At 43.1% G+C, this 19,014-nt stretch overlaps 1 protein-coding gene and 1 long non-coding RNA gene across 3 annotated transcripts; one reads left to right on the forward strand and one right to left on the reverse strand.

Annotated features, from left to right (window-relative positions):
• Positions 1 to 5,717: 5,717 nt before the first annotated feature.
• Positions 5,718 to 17,182, forward strand: TAGAP (T cell activation RhoGTPase activating protein). Its single transcript, XM_033234901.1, has 10 exons — positions 5,718 to 5,986; positions 6,672 to 6,756; positions 6,845 to 6,898; positions 7,217 to 7,283; positions 8,632 to 8,798; positions 9,496 to 9,657; positions 10,180 to 10,289; positions 12,343 to 12,538; positions 13,421 to 13,535; positions 14,534 to 17,182. The coding sequence occupies exons 2-10, from the start codon at positions 6,730 to 6,732 to the stop codon at positions 15,829 to 15,831; spliced, it is 2,196 nt and encodes a 731-aa protein (XP_033090792.1). The 5' UTR covers positions 5,718 to 5,986; positions 6,672 to 6,729; the 3' UTR covers positions 15,832 to 17,182.
• LOC117097215 lies at positions 6,750 to 10,274 on the reverse strand. Of its 2 annotated transcripts, XR_004442859.1 has the most exons (3): positions 10,148 to 10,274; positions 8,198 to 9,087; positions 6,750 to 8,076 (listed from the first exon to the last, which is right to left on the reverse strand). It is a non-coding gene; the product is annotated as an uncharacterized LOC117097215 (long non-coding RNA). The 2 variants fall into 2 exon arrangements; XR_004442858.1 differs by having other exon boundaries at positions 7,817 to 9,087.
• Positions 17,183 to 19,014: the final 1,832 nt, after the last annotated feature.

Here is a 19,014-nt window from a genome sequence, read left to right on the forward strand (position 1 = left end):
AGGGTCCCAGCAAACCTCTGAGAAGTTCCCTAGAAGGCAGCCCTTTTCCTGCCAGGAAAAATAAAATTAAATTAAAAATTAAAAAATGACCTTAAAGGACTGAACTGGATTTACTGTAGCTGAGACCGAGTCCTTGCCTGCATCTGTGAGCCCAGGGCCTGCGGAGAGGTGAGAATCTCTCTTCCAGGTATATCTTCCCCACCCACAGACTTTCCTAGAAGTTTCTTAGAGGAGAGGCAGGCAAGGAGTTTTATTGCTAATTCACTATAACCAAAGTCACCGCATGAAAGACTCTGCAGGTTGGGTACTTTGCAGATTAGTGAATCCAAGACCGTCATTCAAAGTGAGCACCGACTCCCCAGCCCGCTGAGTCCTTTATGCTAAGTCCTCCTCTGCCTCCAGACAGTGAGGAGCATGGCTCTGGGGACGTTCATGTTCACACTTCCCAGAGCAGACAGAACTAGGGAGTCTAAGGTGAGAACACTGGTAAGGCTTTGGTCCTTGGAGGTGAGAGCTGGACAGGTGTGGTCACGCCCTCCTGACAGATTCAGTGACAGAAGCTTCCACTCAAGTCCACCTAAGGAGAGACTTCCTTACTCACCACAGAGCTAGAAAGTCCATGTGTCTAATCCCTCAACATTGGTATTGACGTAAGCCGGTGGTGTGTGCAAGGAGAGCATGTCCCCAGCTCAATCAAATTCTGCAACAACGGTCACTGTTACAGCGTGACAAAGAGGTAGTCTTTCTCTATGAAACGAAACAGTCAAAGAGGCTAAGTGACAAAAAGTCTGAGTAACGAGTTGCAATACCAGCAAATGTATGGTGAGATTTAAATGTTTCATTTTATCACACAATTTTAGTAGTAATTAAAGTATAGCAAATGCCTACTGTGTGCAAAATATGAGGCCGGGCACTTGTAAGAATAAAAGATGAAAATGTGTCCCTGCTTTCTGGAGACTCACAGTCTACTGGGTGTGGCCACCATACAGGGCCAGGGAAGGGAGTTTAATTCAATCTAGAAAAATCCCTTCTTAAAGGAGATGGGACTTGGCTAGATTCCGAGGGAAGGGCAGAATTCCAAAAGGCAGATGGGGTGAACGGCATTCCAGGAGGAGGGAACAATTTATCAAAGGCCTGGAGACTCAGAAGCACACTTTTAGGGGATAACAATAGCCTGTGTGGCTAAAACATATGACAAGTGGGAGATGGGGAGGAGGGATAATCAGAGAAAAGGCTGGATTGCCCTTTTTTTAAAACAGAAATTGTAATTTGAGCTTTCTAGAAGATCAACCTATTAATCAGTCATTAGGTAGCCAGCCACTGGGGTGATGGAGAAGTCCTGAAAGAAATTGTGAACTCTTTGGGAAAATAATCTTCAATGCAGGAAACTGCTGACATTAATCTCATTACAGAATGCAGGACTCTGAATCACTGGGTGGTCCCAGGAAAAGAAAGGGAAAGTGAGTTCAAAATGAGGAGCCGGACTCTGATTCTCCAGTTGGTGTTTCCCAGGCAAGCTGGGTAAACAATGTGGGGAAAATGACTTCCATATTCTGGTTCACAACAGTCCAGACTGAAGTGGTAACTGAGCCTGGAAGTATGGGAAGGAACGATGGTGCTTCCAGTAACCCTCCAAAGCACACATGTACACAGCACAGAAGTCACAGTCCCCAGAACAGAACTCACTGTCCCTAGAGACTCAACACAAGAAAAGCAAAGCCAGTTCTTTGCAGAAAAATTGATTGTGACCAGGACCCAAGCGATGAAAGTCCCACCGTGAGAAGCATCTTTACAGATGTGGGTTTCACCGGGGTTTCCTTCAGCCCAACCCAGCAAAAGCCATTGAAGTTCCTTCCACATTCTGAAGACTCTTACCATGCAGGGTGATGTGAGCTTGCTTTTCAAAGAGATGTGTGGGAGACAAGAATATGGAAAAAAGTGAAACTGACATTTCCATCTTTTTTTCTAACTTTTGACATGACTGCTTCCAAATTTTGCACTGTATTTACAAATGTTTCTCCTAGTGTTTGGAAAATTGCAATCAAAATTACTGTGAGATTTTCAGAGGTGAGGGTGCAGCACCTGCCCTCCACAACTCTGCATAGTAGGGGCCATATGCAGGTGGGGCCACAGTCATGAAGGAGAACACTTCCTCAGTCCCCCACCAGCACCAGCCAACAATGGTGGCCTTCCTTCAGTCACAAAATGTACCTATTCATTAGATGTTGACTGTCAAAATCTCCCAGGGACCCCAAAGGATGGCATCTCCCTCTGGGTTTTCCCACCATCAGTTGGGTCAATAAGAAGAGCCAAAACATATTTCTGCTTTAAAAAATGTAGGGACCCTAATTTCTGTTGCCATATTTGCTACTAACTTTTCATCCTAGATAGTTCGGCACCTTCCCTGGTTGCTTAACTAGGCATGGTAGGTCCCAGAAGGAAAAGGAAAGTTCGTCAATGTAACCATTTCTGCAGGTCATCAAACCATTCATCTTATGTATTTTTAAAAGATGCTGAGGCTGGGCCCAGTGGCTCACACCTGCAATCCCAGCACTTTGGGAGGCCAAGGCAGGTGGATCACCTGAGGTCAGGAGTTCGAGACCAGCCTGGCCAACATGGTGAAACCCCATCTCTACTGAAAATACAAAACTTAGCTGAGCGTGGTTGCACATGCCTGTAATCCCAGCTACTCAGGAGGCTGAGGCAGGAGAATCGCTTGAACCCAGGAGGCAGAGATTATAGTGAGAAGCAATCTTGCCATTGCACTCCAGCCTGGGCAACAAGAGTGAAACTCCGTCTCAAAAATAAAAGATGTAAATTGTGTTTATTTATTATTATTAATGAAACTGACAAAAGGAAATTCGTTTCAGGAGCTTGCCCTAAATCTAACTCTCTGCTAGGTAAGCACTCCCCATAAAAATCTACCTGGGTTGTTCAGATATAAGTTGATATATGAGGTCTCAACATCTTGTCTCTGTTTCTAAATGATCCATTTGAAGGGTTATCTCTGAGTGGAAGAATACAGAGAGTTCTGGACTTAGGATCCAAACGTAGGACCAAGGCTTAAACATGGCTGAGTGACGGTGGGCAAGTTAACTGACCCCGGGGAGTTCCAGTTGTCTCACCTATAAAACAGGGAGGAGGACATACTTCAGAGTGCTGTGTTGCTAATTACATGAGATAAAGTCTTTAAAAATAGCTAGCGCATATGCAGGTTTTCAGTAAGACTCACCTTCTCCCACTCTTAGAATGGTAGATGCAGAGCTAGTGACAGATGCCAAGATAGGTGGTTTTTAAAAAGAACATTAACCACTGGGATGATGCCAGCACTGAAGTCATTTCATTGTTTGGTGTTTTGGGGGTAATGGTAGATGAATCTGAAATGAATGAATGGTAGATGAATCTGAAATGGTAGATGAATCTGAAATGGTAGAGGAATCTGAAAGTTGTATCTCCCAGGATAGAACTGGGATTTAAGATGGAAACTTTTGGAAGGTGGGCTCCATTTTTACATAACCAGGAGACTTCACCTGATTAGGGAGTGGCTTTCTCAGGAGTGGCAATGCCTGTAGCACTAGAGGCCGTCAAGAACAATCTTAAAGAGACAATTTGGCCAGGCACAGTGGCTCACGCCTGTAATCCCAGCACTTTGGGAGGCCAAGGTGGGTGGATCACCTGAGGTCAGGATTTCCAGACTAGCCCAACCAACATGGCGAAACCCCACCTCTACTAAAAATACAAAAATTAGCCAGGCATGGTGGCGCGTGCCTGTAATCCCAGCTACTCAGAAGGCTAAGACAGGAGAATCACTTGAACCTGGGAGGCAGAGGTTGCAGTGAGCTGAGATCATGCCATTGCACTACAGCCTGGGTGACAAGAGCAAAACTCCGTCTTGAAAAAGAAAGAAAGAAAGAAAGAACAGTAAGTACATTAAGTTTCTTACAAAAATTAAGAAGTCCATTTGTCAGAAAAAAAAGTTTTGAAAATACATATTAGCAATGAATAGATATCACAATATACTATGATATATAGAATATTATAGTAATATTCTATTTTGACTATTTTATAAGGAAATGCATATATTCAGAAATTATTTATTTAGTACCTACTATATACCTGGCACTAGGCTGGGCACAGCGTAAATGCCCTTTTTCAATTAAAAAAATCAGTGAGTTCACTTTGGAGGTTAATAAAGGCAGGAGAGGGATGCTGAAAGAGCGGTGGCCTCTACAGCTGCCCTGGGAACACTGGGTGAACTCTGGCACTGTGGTGGCTTTAAGAGAGGGAGCGCCCTGCTGGAAGTCTGAAAACCAGGATCTGTCCCTACGTCCCCACTAAGCCGCTGAGTTACAGAGCAAATTTCTACCTCTCTGTGCTTCAGTTTCCCAAAGTCTGCCCCCATAATCACCTCCTTTCAGTAAAATGACAATAGAAGTGACAGTATAGAAAAGTCTTAAAATGAAAGATGCTGATGATGAATGAAGCCAAGTTATTTTAAAACTTTTTGTTGAAAAATAACATAAATAGGCCGGGTGGCTCACCTGTAAACTTTGAGGCCGACATCCAGGTCAGGAGATCGAGACCATCCTGGTAACATGGAAACGTCTCTACTAAAAATACAAAAACTAGCCGGGCGAGTGGCCGCCTGTAGTCCCAGCTACTTGGGAGGCAGGCAATGGTGTAACAGGCGGAGCTTGCAGTGAGCGAATTGCGCCACTGCACTCCAGTCTGGCGAAGACGAGACGCCTCAAAAAAAGAATAATAGGGAAGAGTGCACATAAGCCTAGCACCACCCAGATCAAGAATGGACAATCATCAAACCCCCGCTGGCCCCGGGAAGTCACTACCATCCCCTCTGGGAAACTGCTACTCTTGCTTCCAACAGCACAGACGACTTTTGCTAGTTTTGCTAGTTTTGTGCTTTGTATTAATTAATTGACGTCTGGCTTCTTTTGCTCAACGTCATATTGTGAGATCCAACCATATTGTTGGCTATAGTCATAGGCTGTTCATTGTCAGTGCTATATAACATTCATTATCTATGTGAATGGATCACAACTTATGCATCCATTCTCATGTTGAGGCATTTGAGTGGTTTCATGTATTGCCCTTGATCTATAGAAAAGATCAGAAATTCTCTTACGCAGAAGGAGTGATCCACAAATGAAATTCACCATCTCTTTCCTACTTTAAATTGGTCTGATCAAAGGAATTTTTGTTTTCCTTCCATGTCAGAACGACAGCTGCTCTGACTGTAAATTAAGCATCAATACTTTTGACCAGGAGTTACAGAAAGGAGAAGGGGGTTACTGTATTGACAACTGACACGAGGGAGTTTTCTTCCTACTTCCAAAGGAAACTAACGTGGCTTTGGATGGTGACTGTTCCTCAAGGAAGGGACTGTCTTGGGTTTCTTTCTGGTTCTGTAACAGTGTCCCACATCCAGGGATGCTAATCAACATGTGGTGCTGGTGGACAGAGCGGGTGGCACGTGGGAGGGGGAACAGCACCCAAACAGGATGCAAAAAAAGGCACTTGAAATTACCACTTTAGAAAATAAAGTGATGTTTATGCACAGAATAACACAATTTCTTGTTCACACATCCCACCTATGACATTAATCAGAGCCTTCACCTATGGGCTGAACGTCATCTTTTCCACTCCTAGTAGTTTACAGATTTTTTACTTTGAAGTGAAAGAGAAAAAAAAAAAGACATAGCTGCCCTAAAAGGAATGAGGAAGTGAGAGCTCTCCAGTGTCTGGCTGGCTCCGTCTGTGTGACAGCCCATGATGTTCTTTCCGGTATCTGTAATATACTGAATTTCCACCTGCCCGCCCCCTCGCTTATAATGCAGAGCATGTGAAGGGAGACCAGCTCAGTCTCTCTCTCTCCCAGTGGACTACAAGGAGCAGAGTGTCATGCTCTTTCTCCCATTCTTTACAGCTCACCAGATGTAAAAGAACTCTGGCTAGAGACCCTCCGAGGGTAAGTACTATATATTAACATGCCTAGAAATTGCAGGCTGCCTCACCAGTCACAGGTCACTCAGATCACAGGCAACAGAAAACAGCTATCCCGTGGACTATCTGCTCACTTTATAAAGTCTCAGGACAAAGAAAGCTTTCCTTCAACGTGAAGGCTGCACCTTTTTGGTGTAGGGATTCTATAAATGTTGTCTTTGTTTCATGTTTACTATTATAGCATCCTGGGGATACATTTTTTTTTTTCCTTTTTGGATAAGATAAGAAAATCCATGCAAAGCACCTACTACGATAGCTGGCATATAGTGAGGACTCCCCCAAAAAAGTTAATGTTAATGTTAATTTAAAATGTTAATGTAATTGATATCCAAATTCTCTCTTAATGGGAATGGAATAAATTGGTAACAACGCTTAGAATGGTAAAGATAGTTGGCTTAAATAATTTAGAAATAATTGTGTTCAGATGCTGTTCTTAACAACTTATGACATCTGGTAACACAGAACTGACTTTAAATGAAAACTTGTCTATGTAATAGTTTTTTTTCCAAAGTAAAGGCAATTGAAAACGTAGCAAAATAGAAAAATAAATAAATAAATAGTTTCAAACTCTGTGCTTTGGCAAAGTGGTGCTGAAAGTGGTCAACCTACTACGTGTTCCTCCTAACTCCTTTCCATATGATTCGTTGTAGACAGAGCCACAGCCGCACAGGAGTGAAATTCACCCCTGGACAGTCAGTCCCAATACTGATGAAGCTGAGAAGCAGCCACAATGCTGTGAGTGACGCTCTCACATTTATTAATTCACGTTTCCTAGAGGCAAGGGCCAAAAGATATTTACCTAATTTTATTTCTTCTCTTTTAGTCAAAAACACTAAATGCCAGTAATATGGAGACACTAATCGAATGTCAATCAGAGGTAAGAAAGCAATTTTTGAAACTTTTTATCTGTACTGTGAGGTGGAAAACTGTGTTTTATTGAATATTATTTGGGTTGAATATTAATTATCAGGGTAGTAAACTAACATCACACATGTAGTAAATTAAACACATTAATTAGGATCTTATATGATGACAATCAAGATTTTAATATTGCTTCTAGAAGCTAGAAAAAACATCAGTACACTCTACTGACTTCATTTTTAATATGAATAAAATGTTGTATGTGTGTTTTGTGGGGAAAGACTCGATAGGTTTCTTCAGTCACTATATTTAACTGAAATAAAAATGTTTTTAGGGTGATATCAAGGAGCATCCCCTGTTGGCGTCATGTGAGAGTGAAGACAGTATTTGCCAGCCCATTGGTGAGTTTTGAAAACATACTGATCTTTTATGTAAGTGCTAACAACCAGTGTTCTTGGTTTGCAAAACCACAGCGATTTTACTCTACTAGGAATTTTTTTTGTATAAGTGTTCTGTTAAAGACCGCAGAACATTAACCCTTAAATGGCAGGTATGCTCCAACTCACTAGAGCCGGGAGTGCTGGGAGCGGAAAGAGCCTCTCCATAGAGAATCCCCCAGTTCTGCCAAGGGTTTTCAATGCGGTTCCATCTCCTGGCCATGTATGTTTCGACAATTAGCATGCACACATTTGAAAACACACAGTGTCTTTTCCATTTTCTTCCTTCTCTTATGGAGAATGCATCCAAAAGCCTATGAAGCAACTGTTGCTGATCTCAAATCCCAAAGGATCCACCATTCGCTCTCAATTTTTTTTCATAATGCATTTCATTACAGCGTAACCCTGACCCAGTTCTCCTGAACCATAAAGACAGGCCACTTCTTTCTCATCACGCTTCTACTTGCCAATCCAAAATGTACAGACACATATGCCAATGCATTTAGAAAATATAGCCTTTATAATTAGTTAAAAAAAAAAAAAGGAGAAGGAAGGAAGGAAAAGAAAAGAAATAAGGAAACTTGAGATTGCAATATCCATTGCACACACATCTTGTGGATTTCGGAAGGACAGAATATCTTGATAACGTTTTGCTGATAATTTCCAGTTGCCAGATGCAGGTTCAAGCCTTCCTGCAGCGATTCGTATTTGCCTCTGTCCTAAAGCAGCGACCTGGAAAACCCAGGTGACCAGTCACCTGGAAGGAAGAATGGTGTTAGCTCCCTCTAGTGGCTATGTAGTGCCTGCGAGGCTGCAAAGGGCTGGAGCCAGCCCTGCTATGTGCCTTCGAAGAGATACTGAGCAAGTCACTTCCTCACCTTTTAAGTTTCGTTTTCTTCGCCAATTAAAGGAGGAAATCAAAATAATCTGTTTCATATCAGAAATTTCCTCTATAGTTATTCAGGCCAGTAAGTTAAGATGGTTGTTTATGATCTACACAGTTAGGTTTTGCTAATTTTCTGTAGCAAACAGCTGGAAAGAGTGAAAACAGGAAAGGTGGAGGCTTAGAGGAACCCTGGTGTTGCTGTTTAGGGAACTGGTTGCCCTGGTAACAGTGTGGTTGTTTATCGGTTGGTTTTTCTAGATCAAGATTCACGCCCTTTGCTTTCTTAAGTTTTCAAAATTATTTTTCTCACATGGCATATACTATCGACCACATTATGTGGCCAACAATACCCATTTTCTTACCTGGATCTTTGCTTATTAACACTGCAGTCTAATTTTTCTCGTTGCCTTGTTTTCTTGGCTGTAGAAGTTAAGAAGAGAAAGAAGGTGCTGTCCTGGCCCTTTCTCATGAGAAGGCTCTCCCCTGCATCAGATTTTTCTGGGGCTTTGGAGACAGACTTGAAAGCATCACTATTTGATCAGCCCTTGTCAATTATCTGTGGTGGCAGCGACACACTCCCCAGACCCATCCAGGTAGGCATGCATTTTCTCATAAACCTACTTCGGTTTTCAGCTGGACATGCAAAATACTCGGGAATTCTGAATGTCATTCTCCTGTGAAGTTTGTAGGGACTGATCTTCCATATTTTCCACTCTTCGACATGGCACTCCCACATATGCATGCAGTTAGAAGAATATCTGACTGCTTCCATTCCAGAAATTGAAATTAGTTGTATTTGCCAATGAGCTCAGAGCTATGGTCCCTCCATTTCTCTGACTTCACAGAGTGAAGAATGCTGAAGATTTGTAGCTTCTGAAAAGTCTAAAGGGGAAACAGAATATAGACTTTGTGATCCAAAATCCAATGTTCATATGGAAGTATTTGAAATGAGAGAGCTCCAAAGTGATTTTAGAAAGTGCAAAATTAGAGCTTTCACAATTTGCCTCCTCTTAGAAAAATAGCAGGGTTGAGGAAGGCCATTGATAGCAACTGAACTGAAAGCAAAATCTGACATTAATATTCCTGGTAAGACTATCTCAGTATACTAGAGAAGATACCTAACTTTTAGGGAGATGATATTTTATGACAAGCAAAGTTAGAAACTGTTCATGCACATTATTTTAATTCTTTCTGCAGCCTAAGCATAGGTCTTCATGCATTAGTAGCAGCACAGTGTGTATCTTCGAACCAAGGGTAACCCTTTCCTGTTCCTATTGCTGTTTCCTTTAGGACATTCTCACTATTCTATGCCTTAAAGGCCCTTCAACGGAAGGGATATTCAGGAGAGCAGCCAACGAGAAAGCCCGCAAGGAGCTGAAGGAGGAGCTCAACTCTGGGGATGTGGTGGATCTGGAAAGCCTCCCTGTGCACCTCCTTGCTGTGGTCTTTAAGGTGAGTTCAACACACTTGCGCCAAATAACCTGCCAAGGGGTCCTGGCACACTCATTCTCAGGATGTAAGAAATAGGCTCTTCTCTCCACACAGCAAGGTACACTGATCTTGGAGCTTAATTTTTTTTCATTAAGCCCTTTATTTATTTATTTAGTAAGCACCTCTGTTTCTGTGACCTCAGATTCCAACAGAAAGCAATGCATTCTGCTCTCCCAAAACTTTGCCAACAACGGGCAATTTGATTGTTCCATGGCAGAATCCATATGCCAAAATCCAGTGGCCCCTCAGAATACACCCACCTGGGGATGGTGCCTCTGACTCTGCTTGATGTTAGAAAGTCACAGAGAGGCCAAGGGTGTTGCAGAGAGGGTTCCCTGGATTAACCAAATGCAGGAATGAAGGGGCACAATCTATGATGGGCTAAGCATAGAGCACCCTGCGATGGAACGAAAACCAGGTGAAAACCAGGACATGGGACATCATACAGTACCAATAGGCCAATAGCCCGCTCTCATCCCCCAGGACTTCCTCAGAAGTATCCCCCGGAAGCTACTTTCAAGTGACCTCTTTGAGGAGTGGATGGGCGCTCTGGAGATGCAGGACGAGGAGGACAGAATCGAGGCCCTGAAACAGTAAGTCATCAAAGTCATCAGTGATTGCCAGGCCGCATCACCTCCATCTTCTGATTCTTTACACAACTTTGTAAATGCTTCATGATCCCTGTTTCATGAGAATTGTGATGTTTAGGGAATCTGAGTGAAATTGCTTGTCCACTCTCAGAATAAAAACCAGAGGGTGTCCTGGACTTTTGAATTTTAATTTTAGCCAAATGAAAGGAAATATTTCTTCAAAACGTAGGAAGTGAATTTCAATCCTCACAAATCCCAAGAGGTAGGGAAGTCTAAAAATGTAAGCTGTTCAAAAAAGTGTGAGATAAAATCAGACCTGAAAACTGTAACACAGGCTTGCCAGCAAAGTGTAAGAGTTTGGGGTTATCTTTAAGCTACGTTGACTGGTGTCATGCAAGGCAACAGTTCTCCCATAAAACATCCCTCAGGATGCAGCCAGGCAATGGGGTGGGGGGCAGTTGTTTTGCTCATAAAATTTCATAGCATATTTAATCCTCTTATAATTAACCAAAATGAAAACTGTATAATAACAAATTCCAGTGAGAGTAAAAATAATAACATATGCAATGGAAAGTGTGATCTGTTAGTGACTAGAGAATGCTAAAATCCAAGCTTTGAAATGTCAGCACGGTTATCACATCCTATGAAACTCTATCTATATGTTATAATTGTCCCACATGGCTAAATATTTTCAATGACATATGTATAGAAGTGAAGACATTAAAATGTCTGTCCCAAAATGAATATTCTAAGATTATCACCATGAGTTTCCACCTAGACATAAAGCATTTTTATAACAATTCCTTCTTCTGAGAAATGAAAAGAATCACCATTTCATTTTTTGAAAAAGTGAGACTTTAAGAAGTCTAATTTCTTTTTTTTTTTTTTTTTTTGAGACGGAGTCTCGCTCTGTCGCCCAGGCTGGAGTGCAGTGGCCGGATCTCAGCTCACTGCAAGCTCCGCCTCCCGGGTTTACGCCATTCTCTCGCCTCAGCCTCCCGAGTAGCTGGGACTACAGGCGCCCGCCATCTCGCCCGGCTAATTTTTTGTATAATTTAGTAGAGACGGGGTTTCACCGTGTTAGCCAGGATGGTCTCGATCTCCTGACCTCGTGATCCACCCGTCTCGGCCTCCCAAAGTGCTGGGATTACAGGCTTGAGCCACCGCGCCCGGCCAAGAAGTCTAATTTCTTATCATTAGGAACAATGTTGCGATTGAAGTGCCGCCTTATTATGAACATGCCCTTAGAAACTGATTTAGTTAGCCGGGCGCAGCGGCTCAAGCCTGTAATCCCAGCACTTTGGGAGGCCGAGATGGGCGGATCACGAGGTCAGGAGAATGAGACCATCCTGGCTAACATGGTGAAACCCCGTCTCTACTAAAAAAAAAACAAAAACAAAAAACTAGCCGGGCGAGGTGGCGGCGCCTATAGTCCCAGCTACCCAGGAGGCTGAGGCAGGAGAATGGCGCGAACCTGGGAGGCGGAGTTTGCAGTGAGCTGAGATCCGGCCACTTCACTGCAGCCTGGGTGACAGAGTGAGACTCCGTCTCAAAAAAAAAAAAAAAAAAAAGAAACTGATTCAGTCTTCATAAAGATTTCTCAGAATATTGTAAAAATGTGTCGTCTTCGTTTGGTGATTATAGTTTGTTTTTGTTTTAAGGTAAGAAAACCAGTCTAGCCGTGTTAGAAACAGAAAGAAATTCTATATAGCTAAATGATTACTCAACAAAACTATTTTCTAAATATAAAGGCAAACTCTGGTCTTTAATGCAGATTGGCTTCATAATTTCAGCTCTGTTTAAATAATAAAGGGCTGGGTTACTGGTGTCCCAATTATAAAGGCCAGTTTCTTAGCTCCTCAAGACCTTGGGGTTAACCAGCCTCACTCTGTGTCAGTTGCCACTGGAAGTGTCTGAATGAGCATTTCACAATACTACTTGTGAAAATGCACCTTCCTCATTTTAAAGGAAGTCTGGTTTCGGCAGAAACTCTCAGCTTGCTACACTGAAGACCATTAGCCTTTTTGAAAACTAACATCCCTTCACTTTATTCCAGGGTTGCAGATAAGCTCCCCCGGCCCAACCTCCTGCTGCTCAAGCACTTGGTCTATGTGCTGCACCTCATCAGCAAGAACTCTGAGGTCAACAGGATGGATTCCAGCAACCTGGCCATCTGCATTGGACCCAACATGCTCACCCTGGAGAACGACCAGTGTCTGTCATTTGAAGCCCAGAAGGACCTGAACAACAAGGTTTGTTCTGGTTACTGATGAGAAATCCCCAACTTATGATCTCAGCATCTGTTTGCCAAATCCAGGCAATAAAATGCTTCTGAATGTCTCCAACTGACTAAGCATCACAGTGAAAATATAAACTGCAAAATGCTTTTGTCATATTTCCACTCCCTCAGATACATGTATCTAATGAAACTGAATAAATCTGTGTCTTCTGTCATCTGTGACACAGATGAGTGCTGCGAGTGTTTATATCACTCTCTCCCGATATAAAAAAGCCCTTTTGTTTTTGTGTTTTGTACGCCACAGTCTAGCAGTCTATCGATCTGAGAAACTACTTACTTAAATGAAAATTTTACTAATACTTTAATTTTTTGTATGTTCTTAAATTTAAAATGCATGTCTCAAAACACCAAGAAGTATCTAACTTTAATGTATATGATTGTTGGCATGGTGGCTCACATCTGTAATCTCAGCATTTTGGGAGGCCGAGGCAGGCGAATTGCCTGAGCTCAGAAGTTTGAGACCAGCCTGGGCAACATGACAAAATCCCATCTCCACTAAAAATAGACAAAATTAGCTGGGCCTGGTGGCACATGCCTGTAGTCCCAGCTACTTGGAAGGCGGAGGCAGGAGAATTGGTTGAGCCCGGGAAGTGGTGGTTGCAGTGAGCCGAGATCACGCCACTGCACTCCAGCCTGGCGACAGAGTGAGAGCCTGTCTCACAAAAATAAAAAGTATCTGATTGTTACCAAATTTCTGTATGCTATTTTCAGACACATAAAGATCGCAAATTCTCATTTTGGCACGTGACTCCACTGTGTCCCCATTCTTCCTCACCTCCCTTAAAAAAAAAAAAAAAAGTCTTCAAGCTGACAAATTGTTTACTTTTCCTCACAGGTGAAGACACTGGTGGAATTCCTCATTGATAACTGCTTTGAAATATTTGGGGAGAACATTCCAGTGCATTCCAGTATCACTTCTGTTGACTCCCTGGAGCACACTGACAGTTCAGGTATGGAATGTGCTATCATTTGATTACGATTGTAGGGAAAAGTTCATGCCAGTCTGCCAGTCATGTAAAGCATCTCTGATATATGAGGCAGAAGGTACCTTCACAAATCCCCAAGTCAGACTAGACTCCAGTCCATTAGGAAGTCATTAAACATGAAAACCCTGCTCCGGGCTTTTCCTGCAGCGCCTCTCAGACCGCAGATAGTCTTTGCCCCTTCCCAGTGTTTATCGCAAATCACTGCTGATTTCACTAAGTCACCTTTAGCTCTGGAGTTGGATGAGAAACTTTTGTTTCCACTTCATGGGATACGACTCCATTACAATGGAAATGGGTCCAGTAAAAGGAGCAGTTTTAAAAATTAAGGTCAATAAATTTGGAGTGAAATGCTGTTCTCTCTTTTCTTATTCTCTCCTCTCTTTCTCTCCTTCCTCTCTCCTTTACTCATTTCCTTTCCCTATTTTTCTTCTGATCTCAGAATAAATTCAGAAAGAAACAAACTTTTCGTATGGTACATTTCTTATCATATCAAGCCCCTAAGTAGTTCTGCTAATAAATCACCTAGTGCTCTGATTGGTATGAGCAGGGTGAACTGTAGCAAAGTTCATTTCTAAAAGAACCTGAATGGCCATGCGTGGTGGCTCACGCCTGTAATCCTAGCACTTTGGGACGCCAAGGCAAGCATATCACCTGAGATCAGGAGTTCGAAACCAGCCTAGCTAACATGGTGAAACCCCCTCTCTACTAAAAACAGAAAAAATAGCCAGGCATGGTGGCGGACGCCTGTAATCCCAGCTATTCTGGAGGCTGAGGCAGAAGAACTGCTTGAACCCAGGAGGAGGAGGTTGCAGTAAGCCGAGATCACATCACTGCGCTCCAGCCTGGGCAACAAAGCGAGACTCTGTCTCAAAAAAAAAAAAAAAAATACAAATACAAATACAAATAAATAAATAAATAAATAAACCCAAACAAATGTTCAACTGCTCTTTGACTTCCCCCAGATGTGTCGACCCTGCAGAATGACTCAGCCTACGACAGCAATGATCCTGATGTGGAATCCAACAGCAGCAGTGGCATCAGCTCTCCCAGCAGGCAGTCCCAGGTGCCCATGGCCACAGCTGCTGGCTTTGATAGTGGGAGCCCACAGGATGCCCAAGAGGTCAGCCCAGAGCCCATTGTGAGCACCGTGGCCAGGCTGAAAAGCTCCCTCGCACAGCCTGATAGGAGGTACTCAGAGCCCAGCATGCCATCCTCCCAGGAGTGCCTTGAGAGCCAGGTGACAAACCAAACACTAACAAAGAGTGAAGGGGACTTCCCCGTGCCCCTGGTAGGCTCTCGTTTGGAAAGGGAGGAGGCTGAAGACCCATTTCCAGAGGAGGTCTTCCCTGCAGTGCAAGGCAAAACCAAGAGGCCGGTGGACCTGAAGATCAAGAACTTGACCCCGGGTTCGGTGCTCCCAAGGGTACTGGTTCCCAAAGCCTTCTCCAGCAGCTCGCTGGACGCATCCTCTGACAGCTCGCCTGTGGCTTCTCCTTCCAGTCCCAAAAGAAATTTCTTCAGCAGACATCAGTCTTTCACCACAAAGACAGAAAAAGGCAAGCCCAGCAGAGAAATTAAAAAGCACTCCATGTCTTTCTCCTTTGCCCCTCACAAAAAAGTGTTGACCAGAAACCTCAGCACAGGGTCTGGGAAATCGCAAGACTTTACCAGGGACCAAGTCCCAAGGGGTGTTAGAAAGGAAAGCCAGCTTGCTGGCCGAATCGTGCAGGAAAATGGGTCTGAAACCCACAATCAAACAACCCGCGGCTTCTGCCTGAGACCCCACGCCCTCTCGGTGGATGATGTGTTCCAAGGAGCTGACTGGGAGAGGCCTGGAAGCCCACCCTCTTATGAAGAGGCCATGCAGGGCCCTGCAGCCCGACTTGCGGCCTACGGGAGCCAGACCGTGGGGAGCATGACCGTGCGGAGCATGAGGGCAAGGATGCTGGAGGTCGACTCCCTCCTACCCCCTCTTCCACCAGCTCACCACGCAGGGGACTCAAGACACAGGGACAGCAAAGAGCCGCTCCCTGGCCACGAACTCTCTCCCCTGCCTGAGCGATGGAAACAGAGCAGAACTATCCATGCTTCTTGGGACTCTCTGGGGCACGTGTCTGGCCCAGGGAGACCTGAGCTCCTCCCGCTGAGGACCATCTCCGAGTCCGTGCAGAGGAATAAGCGGGACTGTCTCATGCGACGATGTAGCCAGCCGGTCTTTGAGGCTGACCAGTTCCAATATGCCAAAGAATCATATATTTAGGAGGGAGGCCATACGCCATACCATAGCTTGTGCTATCTGTAAATATGAGACTTGTAAAGAACTGCCTTTAGATTGTGGTTTTAAAAGGTCTTGAATAAGCTCCTTTAGAACGTTGTGCAAAGCCCTCCTCAGTGAGGATAGCTACACCATGGCCATGGTGCATCAGATAGTCTGTGTGTACCCGGATTTGTGCAATATGTAACAAATGTATAAAATGTATTATAGATAAGGTGTTAGGTGCAAAGAATGTCTAATAATCCCTGCATACGTTTGTGGATTTGCAGTGAAGTACATTGCTGTTCCTTGCTTCCTGGGGCACTTTTCTCTTGGTTAGTGTTTAAAAATTATCTTTGCTTTTATGTGGCCTCAAATGTCATGACAGTTTTCACATTTTCCACAAACTCCATTTAGGGAGAAGTGTTTAAACTCCTGGTAAGTTTACTCTATACCAGAGTAAACTATATATTACTCCATATAAGCAGCCTTGCAGTAACTAATCACCACCATAGACGAAAGAAACAGACTGCAAGGAACAGAGTTGAGCGTCTGGAGCCATCAAAGGCATTAAAAACTCCAGCAAAAGCAGAGGTCATAGCAAAACTCATGAAAAACACTTCAACCTGTCCTTTCAATCATCCAATTAAATTTGGGTAAATTAATAAAAATGTATTATATCAATATTAACTCATCTACAGCACTTTGAGTTTCTTTGTAGTTCATGATGTCCTATCCTATAGTGTGGAGGTAAATGATTTTATATATGCATTGGGGGTCATATATAAAACTTCAATGTAATTTCACTACAATAAATTGCCTTCCTTATTTGAAAGTAAAAATGTTCATTTTTTTATTGACATGTTCCTTCCTTTCCCTCGATTAACAGAAATCCACCAAGAAAATCATTCACATATTGGTTCACTCAACAAGCATTTATTGAATATATATTCACTATTCTAGACTAATAGCAAGACTGGAGATCTTGTTTAGGAAGAAACAGTCTCTGTTCTCCAGAATTTGCAAAACCATAAAAAAGTACCTACTTTAAGCCACTTTCTTGTCAGCAAGCAGTCATTCTGCCAGAAAAATTCAGTACACAAATAAAAGATAATATAATAAATGTAAAATTTCTCATTTCTAGTGAATTAAACTTTCCAGTAATTTTACATCTCATCTCATTCTTATGATGCTCACTTTGCTTAATTATTGGCAAACATAATGGTAAAATGTTTGTAATGTATTAGAACTTTACTGCTCAATTATTAAGATATTTATCCAGTATCTTTGAGATGCTGGACTTCAATTTTCCTTATTTCATCAACTTTTTAAAATAAAATATCATACATGCTTCTGATTTGTTATAGAAATATGTTGTGTTGAGACTTTTCAGAGATGATTTATCAATAATGTTGTGCAAAGTTAATAATGTTGTAAATAGATTGCTCAAGGCAGCACACTCAGACCTAATATTAAAAATACTTTATTGATGGGCCGGGTGTGGTGGCTCATGCCTGTAATCCCAGCACTTTGGGAGGCCGAGGTGGGCAGATCATTTGAGATCGGGAGTTTGAGACCAGCCTGGCCAACATGGTGAAACCCCATCTCTACTAAAAATACAAAACGTAGCCAGGTGTGGTGGTGGGCACCTGTAGTCCCAGCTACTTGGGAGATTGAGGCAGGAGAATCACTTAAATCCGGAAAGCAGAGGTTGCAGTGAGCTGAGATCATGCCACTGTACTCCAGTTGGGGTGACAGAGTGAGACTCGGTCTCAACAAATTAAAATAATAAATAAAATAAAAATACTTTATTAAGCACCAATAATATATAAATTTCATGGGGTAGAGCTCAACTGACTGCTAACTTAAGCAGTCCTTTTCCAGAGTTGGTCACTAATAGCAATAGTTACAATTTTAGCATCTACCATGTGCCAGGCACTGCACTAAGATTTTAGTACTGAAAAAAAATCCTCTGCCTCTAACAATAACCACTTCTTATGGAGAATCAGAAGATTCCCATCAATAGACCACTAAGACTACAAACCAGGAAGCTACAAATGTATTCCAACTTTACCATTCACCTGATCTCCGTGTGACCCTGCTCGCTCAGGTCACGAAAACCCTACCCAAATTTCCTTATTTTTAAAAAGTGGAATGAAACCGGAAGTCCTCTACACACATGAATAGCACATTGTGCTGATGAACGTTTAGGAGCTCCCTGCCCAAGCAAATGTTGTTGTTAGTCTTTGAACAGTGCAGTCAGTCACAGTTGACTATTTCAAATATTGCACGGTGTGGTAGCCCCACTCCTATCTACAGAGTCCGTCTGCCTTTCAAAAGGTTTTCCCAACCTGGCTCCCAAGTATATTAGTTCTTGAGAGCTGCTGTAGAAAGTCCTATAGATGGGGTGGCTCAGACCACAGAAACGTGTGTCTCACAGTTCTGAAATCCAGAGGTCTAAGGTCCAGGTTTCAGCAGGGGTGGTTCCTTCCGGGGCTGTGAGGGAGAAGAGGTTCCAGGGCTCTCTCCTTAGCACAGACGGCCTCCTCCCTGTGTCTCTTCACGTCGTCTTCCCTCTACCTGAGTCTGCCTCCAAATTTCCCCTTCTTCTAAGGACACCAGTTATACTGGATTAGGACCCATCCTAATGACCTCATTTTACCTCTGTAAAGGGCCTCTCTCCAAATATAGTCACATTCTGAGATGTTGGGGATTAGGACTTCAACATATGAATTTGCATGGGGCAAGACACAGTTCAACCCATAACACCAAGTTTTTCAAACTACTACTGAATGACACCTTCAATATGCCAATACTTTTTAATATTTCACCATAACCAGAGAGCTAGGGCATATAGTGAGATTTAGATGACATTAAAATGATGCCTTAGTCAAGGATCCAGGAACACCAGAGTTCTGTCCTCTATTGACTTCCTAAGGGCCCACACTAATGACAAATAGGAAAATCACAGATGTACCTGACGTCCCAGTGCAAAGTATATAGTAAAACCAGGTTGGAATTCAGGGCCTAACTAGGAGCTTAAACTTAAATTCAGGTCTGATTCCCTGGGAGATGCTCTCTCCTCCGGTAAAGACGGGGAGAGGTGGATGACGCATGACACACGGATTATCTGCGCTGACATACTGTGCACCGTGCCCCCCACCGACACACCAGCACTACTGAGGACTG

This window comes from Trachypithecus francoisi, unplaced genomic scaffold, assembly GCF_009764315.1.
Source record: "Trachypithecus francoisi isolate TF-2019V2 unplaced genomic scaffold, Tfra_2.0 Lachesis_group15, whole genome shotgun sequence".
In the NCBI taxonomy this organism is placed as follows: Eukaryota; Metazoa; Chordata; class Mammalia; order Primates; family Cercopithecidae; genus Trachypithecus; species Trachypithecus francoisi.

Bases quoted from the DNA above. Each gene is read 5' to 3' on its own strand.
- TAGAP (XM_033234901.1), top strand. From the start codon at position 6,730: ATGAAGCTGAGAAGCAGCCACAATGCT. The intron at 7,284-8,631 runs GTGAGTTTTGAA...TCTTGGCTGTAG, and splicing joins CAGTATTTGCCAGCCCATTG to AAGTTAAGAAGAGAAAGAAG. The intron at 13,536-14,533 runs GTATGGAATGTG...GACTTCCCCCAG, and splicing joins GGAGCACACTGACAGTTCAG to ATGTGTCGACCCTGCAGAAT.